This window comes from Ursus arctos, unplaced genomic scaffold (assembly GCF_023065955.2).
Source record: "Ursus arctos isolate Adak ecotype North America unplaced genomic scaffold, UrsArc2.0 scaffold_28, whole genome shotgun sequence".
In the NCBI taxonomy this organism is placed as follows: Eukaryota; Metazoa; Chordata; class Mammalia; order Carnivora; family Ursidae; genus Ursus; species Ursus arctos.
Window position 1 is genome coordinate 33,916,203 of NW_026622963.1, and position 12,826 is coordinate 33,929,028.

The following is a 12,826-nucleotide window of genomic DNA, read 5'->3' on the forward strand; positions in this document are numbered from 1 at the left end:
AGACACACAGTGACACCGTTACCCTCACATGCTGCAGGCCACAGCTGCTTGGAAAGCCACCTGCAGTTTGGATGACCCAACGACGCCACTGCTGGACAGATGTCACCAAGAAATGAAAGCACCTGTCCACACAACAACTTAGACACAAAGGCTCAGAGCAGTATTCCTACTAACAACAGCCACAAAATGGAAACAACTCAAATATCCACATGATAAATGAACGAATAAAATGTGGACAGTACGCATATGATCGTGTATTTTTTGTCAATGAAACAGAATGAAGTGCTGACACGCCTATGACACGAATGAACCGTGGACACGTGATGCTACGTGAGAGGCCAGTCACAAAAGGCCATGTTTTGTAAAATTCTATTTATATGAAATGTCCAGCTTAGGCAAAAATCTATAAAGACACAAAGTAGATTAGTGGTTGTCTACGGCTGGAGAGATGGGGGGATAGTGGGAACTGACTGCTAATGGGTATGGAGTTTCTTTTATAGGAGACAGAAATTTTTTTTTTTTTTTAAAGATTTTATTTATTTATTTAACAGAGATAGAGACAGCCAGCGAGAGAGAGGGAACACAGCAGGGAGAGTGGGAGAGGGAGAAGCAGGCTCACAGTGGAGGAGCCTGATGTGGGGCTCGATCCCATAACGCCGGGATCACGCCCTGAGCCGAAGGCAGACGCTTAACCGCTGTGCCACCCAGGCGCCCCGAGACAGAAATTTTCTAAAATTAGATAGTAGTGGGGTTGCACAACCCTGTGAATAAACTAAAAAAAAAAAAAAAAAAATCATAGAATTGCACACTTAAAACAGGTGAATTTTAAGGTATGTAAACTGTATCTCAATGCAGCTGCTTACAAAAAAGACTACTCATCCTACAAAGCCCGCTTTCTCTATAAAACCCTATCCGACCCCTCCTCATTAACCACTCGTTGTTATTTTGGGTTACAGTCAATCTTGCCTTCCTGAGTTCCCGCAGTCATAATTTACAGCCCTAATTACCAATGACTTCATTCTGCAATTTATTAAAAAGTATTTAAAGGGTTCTAAAACCAGACTGTTTGGGTTTAAGTCCTCCCTCCAGCACTCGCAAATCATATGACCTTGTTTAAGTTATTTCTCTGTGCCTCCGTTTCCTCATCCCAAAGTGAGGAAAATAGGACTACTTACCTCATAAGCCTTTTGTGTGGAGAAATGAGTTAATATACATAAAATGTCAAGAATAGTGCCTGGCACCTTGTACAGGCTAAATATGTAACTGTTAGCTCTTATTATTGTTGTATTACGATATTATTGTATCAACTGTCTATATGTCTGTCTCCTCTTTCTCAGTTTATATTTTAAGGTCCTAAGGAAAAGGAATAAAGTCTCTATTTTATCACCTATCCTTGTATTTCCCAAAGAAGAAGATCACCATAGACTAGCTGTAGGAGAGGAGCGTGGTGGCCACAGCTCCAACCCTAGGGAGGCCTGCCTTCACTGGGGCAGGAGCTGGGTAAATTTAATCCGAACAAGGGCCTATTGGCAAAAGAGATCAGGAAAAAAATGTACCAGAAAGTGTTTGTTAAAATCTTTTACTTCCACTAAGAGATTTAAACTCTCCCAAATATAGAAGTACCAAATATATTAAGGAATCAACAGACTTGCCCAAATTTTCATATTTTACCCACATTTACCAAAATTCCTCCATATGTTCCATTTATTCATTCTTACTGAGTGCCAATTATGCACAGGGTGCCACATGCTAGACTCAGGAAATGTACAATCTATTGCTTTTCCAGGCTGGTCTCCCTCACGTGACTAGGAAAAGATATTAAAGGTGTCTGTCTCTAAATGCGTATGTGCAATGTTTACTCAAACAAAAATGACAAAGTCCATACTTACAAAAAGTTATTCAAAAGGTTTTAACTCTGTGCATTTGGCAATTAATATGACTGGCCTAAAAGAGTAGACTGCATCTCTCATAAATTTGATGGAAAAAAGCTAAAAACATTGCCTAGTTAAAAAAAAAGAAAGGCTTTCACAGATCAATGAGGTAGTTATAAAAGTGAATTTCTAGCATGTAGGTGATTCACTAGAACCTAGAGCATAATATGACACTTTAAATATAATGTTATAATGTATAACAATTATGGAAGCAAAATCTCCCCCAGTCCCCAAATTCTACACAAACACCCTTCTGCAAGTGAGATTAAAGTAAAATATTCCATTCCAATTTTTGTGATTTCACACACAAGATTCTGAGGACTCTAAAATTCATGTGCCCAAGAATGCCAGTTTAATTTGCAGAGGTCCCTATAGCTGTCTTAATCTCACGACCCCCCGTATCCTTCATATGGCACTTTTGGTTCTTCCCCTAACCTGCTGAGAGATGCTGCTGTTTTTACTGATGACAATATTCAGAAAGCCAGCTTACTGTCTTTATTTCCAAACAAACAAAAGGTGTGCCTTAACAATTCACCCCAATATATCGGTCATTCCTTCAAGCATTTCTCAAACTCAAAACACCCACTAATAAATTAGAAGGGAAAAGTATTTTAGCTCAGCACACAGCAGCTGTGAAGTAAATATTTGCCGAGTGAATGAACCTACCAGAGAATTCACCTGTCTCTACAAACTCCAGCAGAAGTACAAGACCAGCCAGCAGAACCTAGATATGTGGGGCTATTTCTTTATAGTAGTTTCTGTTACGAGTAATTACGGATTTGGTGGCAACAAGAAGCACATCTGTTGAGATGAAAACAAAGTATAAAAGCTGTTCCACGTCGTTTCTGTACGGTTTTCAACGTCTTGGATGTGAGTGGGACTTCAGGGGAAGATGACAAAGCAGGGTCATCTGTTTATTGCATGATGTAGACTCTAGGATGTATGGGAGCCAGAACTAGAGAAATAAAAGCTAATTTACTCCTGGGACCATCCTAGAGTTAACAGGTACAGCACACACTTTATCCCTACTTCCAAAACAGGTACTGGGATAGAGTTGTAATTTTAGTAAGTGAAAAGCCGCTGGGCCTCAGTTCCCAACTTTTGCTGAACACTGGAGTCATCTGGGGATTTTTAGAACCGTAATGGCTCCCAGCTCCCAAATTCTGATCTGACTGACCGAGTGCTTTTTGTGCCTCAGGACTTTTAAAGCTCAGGAGGCGATTCTAAAGTGCAGCAAGCTGGGAACTGCTGCCCCAGGGTTTTTAAATTCATGACTTTCTGCAACTTACACCTGAGGTTGGAGAATCTTCAGCTGAGTGAGGATGTCCTTCTGTACCCTGGGATTAGCTGTGGCAGTAAGGGCCATCACTGGAACAGAGGGGAACTTCTGGCGAAGCATATTCATTCTTTTATAATCTTGGCGAAAATCATGTCCCCACTAGTTGGAAAAAAAAAATAGTGCTTTTCAGACTATTTGGATCTTCCTTTCATAAAAAGCAAACACCGCTCACTGTATGGAGAGCTACCTTATTCTCCAGCGAGCTAGAATAAGTCACTGACTTCCCTCTATTCTGAAAATATAAATACTGTTGGTAGTACGTATTTATTGATATTTCAAGTCACGTGAACCAGTATTTACCTGACTGACACAATGTGCTTCATCAATGACAAAACGTGCCAAGAGCTTCCTCTCATACAGATTCTCCAGAGTGGAAATCAGTCTGTTACTTGCACAGACCTAGACCAGAAATGTATTCATTAGAGATGTGAAAACATTTAAACACCATATCACCTTAAGGACTCTGCTGTCTTTAAGTTCCACTACAACTTAAGCTGTATTAAAACCTCCACATAAAAGGAGTTATTTCAATGGATGAAGAGAATTAGCAGAAGTAGTAGAAAATTCCAAATGAGACCTTCTAGAATATTCACCCACATTTAGCAAGCAGTTATGTATTAGGTCAGTGGTTCTAAAACTTTTTTCCTCCCTCAACATACCTGAGGTTCACCACGTTTATGCTGGTAACAGGGTTACAGATGTACGTTGTGGCAGTGCATGTTATTCGGGGGGGCACACATACACTCGTATGTATGTATGTATGTATGTATGTCATGGTTCTGTCTATACAGGGCCTAGAAGCAATGATGTCCCAGTAGCAAGGACAACATCTGGCATCCATGTCTAGACAGGGACATGTCAAAAGGACACAGAAGCAGTGAGATAGAGCTCTTCTACTAGCCACATCTAGGACAATTAGAAAATCCAAATAAACGATGAGAACTGATTATCGGCCCCTGACAAATTAGGAACCCATGATTTTATGTTGATTTAAATAAATATGCAGGTAAAAGGGAAAGCTCTTCCTTACAGGAGAATGCCAGCTAAATTAGAAAAATCATCATTTGGCATCCATTACAGTAAACACTGACAGGGAGTCATCAATGGATAATAAAGACTCTTGGGTAAAAGTCTGGAGAGTAACAGGATACTACAGTCTCAGAGTACTCCCCAGCAGGATACCTACTAATTACAAAAGCAAGCAATGTACGTTTATTTTTGTAATTATTATATTAATTGCAACAACAACAAAAAAGAAGTAATTTTACAGTGGAGAAATCGGGCAGACACTACCTCAACCAAGTGATCAAAGTTAACTAACATCACCAGTAACAGAATGAAGAGACACCTAGCGCCTTCCAATCGAATGCACTGAGAACATATCACCACCTCTGTGATACTCCTGCCAAAACGAATAACATAAATCTAATCGTGAGGAAACAGAAGATACATTCGAATTGAGGGACAGTCCTCAAAACAACTGGCCTTCACCCTTCACAATTGTCAAAATCATGAAAGACAGAAAAACTTTAAAGAGACATGACAACTGAATGCAATGCATAATCTAGGATTTTCTTTTGCTATAAAGGACATTATTGGGACAACTAGTGAGACTGGAATAAGGTTTATAGATTAAGTCATTCTATTGTATCAATAAACATTTTCTCATTTTAATGATCATATTGAGGTTATGCAAGAGAATTTGTTTTTATTTATTTTTAAAGATTTTATTTATTTCGCACAGAGAGATCACAAATAGGCAGAGAGGCAGGCAGAGGGAGAGGGAGAAGCAGGCTCCCTGCTGAGCAGGGAGCCCAACGCTGTGCTCGATCCCAGGACCCTGGGATCATGACCTGAGCCAAAGGTAGACGTTTAAATGACTAAGCCACCCAGGCGCCCCAAAATTTGTTTTTAGGAAATGCACAGTGAAGTGTTTAGGGTTGAAAGGGATATCATGTCTGCAAACTACTCTCAAATATTTTAGGAAAAAAGTAAAGAGGGAGAAGGAACAATAACCAATTATAGTAAAATGTTACCACTTAGAGTTTCTGGGTGAAAGTTATATAGGAATCCTTGTACTATACTGCGTATCAGAAATTACGTCAATGGTGCAGGACTCCTGGGTGGCTCAGTTGGTTAAGAAATTACGTCAATGGGGGCGCCTGGGTGGCGCAGTTGTTAAGCGTCTGCCTTCAGCTCAGGGCGTGATCCCAGCGTTATGGGATCGAGCCCCACATCAGGCTCCTCCGCTATGAGCCTGCTTCTTCCTCTCCCACTCCCCCTGCTTGTGTTCCCTCTCTAGCTGGCTGTCTCTATCTCTGTCAAATAAATAAATAAAATCTTAAAAAAAAAAAAAAAAAGAAATTACGTCAATGGTTCAGTTGGTTGGGTGGCTCAGTCAGTTAAGCGTCTGCCTTCGGCTCAGGTCATGATCCTTGGGTCCTGGTATCGAGTCCGCATCAGGCTCCCTGCTCAGCGGGGGTCTGCTTCTCCCTTTCCCCCTCCCCCCTAATTGTACCCTCTCTCACTCACTTACTCTCAAATGAATAAAAAATCTTAAAAAAAAAAGATTATGTCAAAAATTTAAAAATATTATGTATTCTAGTGGGCTTTAATGAGACAATAGAAAAATATATTGGTCTCTGCTTCCAGATCCTGGCACAGAGGTCTTGAAACCCTTGTAATTTGCTAAGTGATTAAGAACAGAAGCCTCCCTGGTTCTAATATATGTCTCTGACCCCATCCCTGATGCAGGGCTCCTAAATCCCTTCTAAATTCTTAAGTGATAGGAGCAGCCCGTAGCGTCTTTTGTTCTGGTGCAGTGATTCTGGGTGGGCTCCTGGATGGCTTCTGGGTGGGGGCTGCTCACCAGAGAGACCGGGACATGATCAGAAGCTTGGAATTTTCAGTAGCACCCCATCCTCTAGAGAGGGGGGAGGGGCTGGAAATGATCCTGCCTACGTGAGGAGGCCGCCATAAAATCCCGAGAGTCGGGGGTTTGGCAAGTTCCAACGCAGACAGTGAACACGTGCACACCAGGAGGTCACTCATCCCAGTGCCACAGGGACAGAAGCGCCTACGCTCCAGACCCTCTCAGATCCCGCCCTGAGTTCTATGGGCTGCTCTAGCACATTAATCGAAACTGAGGAGGGGGTCATGGGAACCTCTGACTTGTTAGCCAAATCGGACAGAAGTTATGGGTAACCTGGGGACCTTCTAATTGCCGCTGGCATCTAGAAGGGTGGGAGCCATCTTGAGGGGCCAAGCCCTTAGCCCGTGGGATCCGACACTATCTCCGTGCAGACAGTGTCAGGGTTGAGTCAGACTGTAGGATGCCCTACTGGGGTCACAGAGAGCTGCTCACAGTGAGGAAAAACATCCACACATTTGGTCACCGGGAGTGAAACACTCTAAGTGATGGTAAAGGAGAAAACACAGGAGGGGAAGACTGGGTTTTTCTCTCCTCAGGAGGCAGAACTGGGCTGTTTTTCTAACACAGCTTTAATACCATATTTTAAAATAGTGGTATCAATACAAACCTTCTCTGGAGTAACATATAGAAGTTTTATAATTGGGTCTTTCTTGGATAATTGCAGGTAAATACTTGTCGCTTCTGAGTCAGTCTTATCACCTGTCAGGTATGTAGCTGGAATCTAAGTATAAAAGTAGTAAACACAAGCATGTATTTATCCTTAGGTTCTAGAAACATTTTATAAGTCACATATCAAACCCGGGTCAAAGGAAAGATAATCTCAATGCAGTGAAAGTAAATAATTAGCACATATTTAAAAAAAAAAACTTTTCTTAGCCATAACTCAAAATATTTCCATTGTTTATTTCCTTCTCTCTCTCTCTCTTTTTTTTTTTTTGCCCTTTTCTTTACTGCCTTTGCTTTTCATATCCGTAAGTAAGATAAACATGAATTCAGTACCCAAGAGCGTTGCATCCTAAGGTATGGCTTGTTTTAGTTTAGGCAAATGTATCTCCAGTGTTTTAAAGCACAGGGATGATGTGAGAGCCATAGCCTCCGGTAGACCACTGGGGATGGGCACTGTACAAACACATTCTTTGGAAGAAAAATCAAACCAGTGGCCTTGTTGAGGGGTAGGGGTTCACAGCCTCAAAAATATGCAGGATTTGGTAGAATACGTTCATATACGTTCTTAACCTCAGCCAGGAGGAAAAAGGACGCCCGTGTGGGGGTGCTCCTGTGTATACATTTTAAGATGTGAAGGGAGTGGGAACTATGCTGATCTCGCAGTAGTAAGAAAAGAAATCCTTCCACATTAGTAAAAGAAATTCACATCAGCAAAATACAGGTTAAAACTTCTTGCTAAATCACATTTTTTCTAGAATAAAATAGGACTGAACTAAAGAAGGTTATCTGTATCAGAATTCTTGAAGACTCGTACAACTTAATGAGACTGCTGTGCTTTATTCTTATAATTCATGAACTACTTAATAAAAAAGGTTACCCAGAGTACTGAAATATAATTCTTTTTATGTCTTTATTGGTATTTTTTATTGTAATTGGTAGCGTTTTGTTTTAACTTACATCTAAGGAAGTCAGCTTTTGGACTTGATCTACTATGAGTGATCTCAAAGGAGATATGACAATAGTGACGCCTGGAGAGACACAGGCAGGGAGCTGATAACACAGACTTTTACCACCTCCTGAAAGGACAGAAAAAAAAAACCAAACAAACCTGTCAGGTTCTATCTGGAGAGTATGAAGGCAAAAGTTACAAAGTAAATCACGCAGTAATATTTAAAAGCAATTAATAGGACACCAAGTGACATTTCCCACCGTGCCAACAATTTGCCATATTTGAACGAGCCAAAATATTTAGACAATTTAAATGTGTGAAAATTACCTTCTAGGACATCTTATGTAGGCATACATGAATGCAAAAGCAGGAATCAGGGCAGGAAACTTAGAGGCAATAGAATTGCTTTAAAAATCTACTTGGGAAACCCAAATGCAGTACAAGGGGTATTCTATGAACAGTATTAGGGTGAAAATAATTACTGTGTATAATATTTAATTTTTAAAGACTTAAAATGTGATACATTATACATCACGTAAGACCACAGTGAACATGGTTTAATATTTCTTTGATGATCCAGAAAACACATGCAGGATCTCACTTTTTTAAACCTCTAGTATGAACCTTTCAATGCTAAATAGCTGTGCTTTGACTCCCTGTACTCTTACCAATAAGGAAATATTCCCAATCTTCCTTTGAGATAAAAGAAGGGTAGAACTACCTTGGTGTGTGCTAACAGAAGATGAAAAGAAAGGCATTCTGAGATGCACCCCCATCTCTCCATGTAACTAATGCAAAATGTTAAGACAATCAGTACATATTTAATGATAACTAAAATGATTAGTCTCTAATTTTCAACTTCTCCCATTCCACTAGTGATAGAAGCTCATGCCAGGCAGTTTCTAGGACTTTGACTGTTTTTTTAAAAAACTATACATCACATTCTACCTTTTTTGCATGTGGGGTAAGTACATTTCATTTTGCTACATATATACATGTAAATGCCAAGGAAAGATTGGGAAGCTGTGTTTTAGTTTCTGTTCCACTACTTAATAGGCTGTCTGACTTAGACACGTCAGCTAACCTTACCATGCCTCAATTTTATCACCTGCAAAATGTACTGATCGGTGTTTTGTTTTTTGGGGAGGGGAGTTCTGAAAAAAACCTTATTTGGTATCTTTATCTGTATAAATCAAGAGGCTGAAATTGGGGTGGGAAAACCTCAAAAAGCCCCCCGAAGTCCTAAAGGACCATGAAAAGTCCTGAAACCACTGAACTAGATCATTGTCAGGATCTCTTCCAGCTTCTGTTCTGAAACACCAAACCAAATCAGAGCAGAAGACAGAGTGAACGACGAGTTCATAAAATATGAAATGCTGATTATTAAACCAGTGTTGTCTAAATTCTAAAATCAGTTTGAAAAAGCTCAGATGCTTGGTCACCATAATTTAATAACGATGGCAATAACTAATTGCTAACGTCACAGCAAGGTGAGTAGAAGGCAGAGGGAAGGCTCCATGTAAGTACTGCAACTCGGACTCCTAGGCTCCCTACCCTCACGGCTGATTTACTATTCGTACTCGGATGACTGTGCGCCATCGGACAGCTGTTGCGGACTTCATGGCACAATGGATCTCTTCAAGACTGAGGCCAAGAAAGCTGGGGCTAAATGCTTTCTGTTTCATCCTCACGACACTCTGTGAAGGAGGGACTTTAGTATCATCCTCGCTGCGCTCAGGAAGAAGCCGGCGCTCGGGGTGCAGTGCCTTGCTCAAGGTCACACTGCGAGTAAGTGGCAGGGCCGCGAGCTGAGGCCAGGCCATCGCTCCAGAGCCGATGATCTTAACCACTCTTCAACACTCGACTGTACCAAATAAAGTGCCAGAGACGGGCAAGGTCTCTGACGGTAATTTTTTTGTTCAAGCTCCAGACTAGTTTAGACGTAAAAAAAAAAAAAAAGAGAGAGAGAGAGAGAGAGAAAGAAATTTTAGATCGATTCAACACAACAAGCTTTGAGTTGAAAATCTTAAAGGGCTGTAAGTGTTATCGTGTCAACAGAGGACGTGAGGTAACACACTTTCTCACTCTGGCACGGGAGGTTCAGAAGTCCCTTAATGATGGAAATACTATGTGGGTGTTCGTTTTATTTCTATTAAAGGGCTTTCATTTAACATCTGCCAATGCACTCCTGCCAATTTACATCTAAAAATACATACCAGTGGGCATTAAGATAAAACAGTCTTCACCCAGCAGCGCAGCATTGATCGCCTCTAGCTGATTAGTTCTAAAATTATGCAGGCCAAATTTTTTATGAAAAATCTTCATCATTTCTTTTGTATGAGGAAAACTCAGACTTTGGAAACGCTCGTGTTTCAGATTTCTGGATGCTAAATTTTGCGCCGACTTGTCTGAGAAAATAATCGATGTTAATAAAAATCAGTGCGTTATTGTTAACGAGTCAGGTTTGGCGTTTACCCTTCGCCCCACAAAATCAAAGGCATACATGTCCCTGCAGCACATGTTTCTTTAACCACTTATCAGGGTTTCATCCCCGCCAAATGGCAAAGCTGCCAGAGACTTCCTGAGGCCAAATTCCAGTCTTTGCCTTGATCTTTCTGCAGCACCTACCACTATTTCATTTATTCCCTTCTTCCTCCTCTTTTGACCTTCAAGACAATCATGGGTTTTCTTCTTAAATTCTCTCTCCTGGCTCTACTTCCTCCACCTGCCCCTTACACTTGGGAGTCTTCGCAGACACTTGAGACATTTAGCCATTCTTTGTTTGGAATTCTTATTCCTCTCATCTTAAACATCACCTCTGTGCACAGAATGCCCTTTCATAAGGCCCCACTGACACCTGCCAAAGCTCCGGTCGTGTGTGCGTCTCCAGATGTCTGCAAGACATTTCTACCTGAATGACTTACCAACACTTTAAGCTCTACAAGTCTTAAAATAGCCCTCCTCAGCTTTTCTCCCAATCTGCTCTGCCTCCTGACTCCCCTGCTCTGCTAATGGTGTCACGGATTTCTCAGTCACCAGGTCTGAAACCTCGGAGGCATCTCGGCTTCCTTGGGCTCTTCCTCCACCGTGTCTCTCTCATCCACCCCCCTGCACCGCATCTCTGCTCTCGCAGCCCTGGTTCGGCACACAGAACAAGGGGTGCTCACGCCAGCTCTGGCAGTCTCTCTAATCCCAACACTTGACTGTCTCAAAGATAATTGCGAAGATCAAGTATGACACATTCTAATGTGATACAAAAATAAATCCATTAATGGTTATTCTAAAGGTCAACAGCGTTAACTGTTAAGAACAACCTCCACGGTATTAAGTCATCAATGGCAAAAATAGGGAAGGCTGTACTTTATAAAATCTTACACACAGAAACTTGTTTCAGTTAAAAAACACTTGGCAATAACTTTACAGGGTTGATGTAAGGTTTTAAAATTAATTTTGGCTTCTCTCTGCAGCCTTTCCAGTGGCTAACTGCACTTCTCCACAAACTTCTCCTACTAAACTGTGAGCTTCAAGAGGACAGGGACTGCCCGTTACTCATCTGTCTATGACCAGCACCCGGCACAGAACAAGGCCAGGAGTGTGCACTCCATAAATACCTGTTGAATGAATTAAAAGGATTTTAGGCCCAAAGAAATAATTTGTCTTAAGAAATTTCTGACTTCATGTCTTTCTTAGACTGCCCTGCATTTTAATATTTTAAGACAGAAAACATGTTTTTCTACTTTATAAATTGATCAGTTCTCATCAAAAAATATGTACAATTGCAGTTTTAACATATAAATTCAGCCTTGCTTTTACTCATCCCCCAAATCATTAAAAACTTGGTCCTCATGAGCTTTATTGTTTTAGGGACTAAAAAATGTTAATTTAAAGGCAAAGCACATTTGTAATGACTTTAGAGCTTTACTATAATACGTTATAATTACTCATTTTATAAAACTACAGCTGCTACAGAGACAAAGGAGCAACTTGCTTTTGAAATTGTGATTTGTAATTCATATTATCAGCAGGAATTTGCATAGAAACAATGTACTTTTCAGGCAAGGATGATTTGCTATCGGTTTTCTTACACAATTCCGATTTTGGACAGTTATGTTTTCATATAAAATATAAGCATTTATTTTAAACTTACCAGTGTAATTCTGAATTGACTCTGAGTTTTTATCTTGAGCAGTAGATGCCACTGGAAGACAGTTTGTCTTGGCTGAAGAAATTCTTTCTGATACTGGCTTAACTGGCCGACCTTCCTTAATAGGTTGACAGGCAGCTGTGGAAGATTTGCTGGCTGCTAAATTATGCATAATATTTTCCCAGTCATCATCATCATCATCATCAAAGCCATCAATGTCAAAACTGTCAATGTCACAGGCAGTCTGGATTTCTCTTTCTAAGTCGTTTATTGGAGCAGCACGTTTATTCTGATCTTTCACAGCCGTGCTTGTGAGAACATTTCCCGGGAAGTAAGAGCTTTCAGTTCTTTTTTCTATCCTTGGTGTTTCAGCCCAGTTGCTACTTACAAAGGACTTCTGTAAATGGGGACTGAATAACGGTCTTTCAAAGGGATTCTTCGGGGTGGCTGAGAATCCTGTCTTTCCTGGGGTAGTAGCCAGTAAACACTCCCTAGTGGTACCGCGATGTGAGGGAAGGTGTGGAAAATTTAATTCCTTAACAGAACTCCATGCAGGACAGGACTCGCCCTTTGGAAATGCGTCGGGAGCGGAAGCAGACACCGTATCGTCCACAGGGCTACCAAGCGAATCAGGCCTGCATCTCCACATGGAAGCAAGATGATTGGCATCACTTGTATTGAAGTTGGCGTCAGCCAGGAGGTTCCTTCTGAAGAGGAAACAGACCACCACACGAAATGTGAGGACACACAAGTATGTCTTTAGTTTTCATCCCAAACTGTGGCAAAATATATTCTCTTTTCCTCAGTCTCAAAATGTGAATACAAATGCTAAAGGGGCAGTTTGAAAAAGTAAATAAATTTCAAA

General features: G+C 40.9%; 1 protein-coding gene across 4 annotated transcripts in view; it reads right to left on the reverse strand.

The window, feature by feature from the left end:
* Positions 1-12,826, reverse strand: part of BLM (BLM RecQ like helicase) — an 85,861-nt gene that overhangs the window by 38,462 nt on the left and 34,573 nt on the right. For all 4 annotated transcript variants that reach the window (XM_026510506.4, XM_057303735.1, XM_057303738.1 and 1 more), the window contains 6 exons: positions 11,965-12,668; positions 10,034-10,225; positions 7,826-7,944; positions 6,810-6,923; positions 3,571-3,669; positions 3,221-3,369 (listed from right to left, as the gene is read on the reverse strand). In XM_026510506.4, the coding sequence (XP_026366291.1) occupies positions 3,221-3,369; positions 3,571-3,669; positions 6,810-6,923; positions 7,826-7,944; positions 10,034-10,225; positions 11,965-12,668 (1,377 nt within the window). The remainder of the gene's footprint in view (positions 1-3,220; positions 3,370-3,570; positions 3,670-6,809; positions 6,924-7,825; positions 7,945-10,033; positions 10,226-11,964; positions 12,669-12,826) is intronic.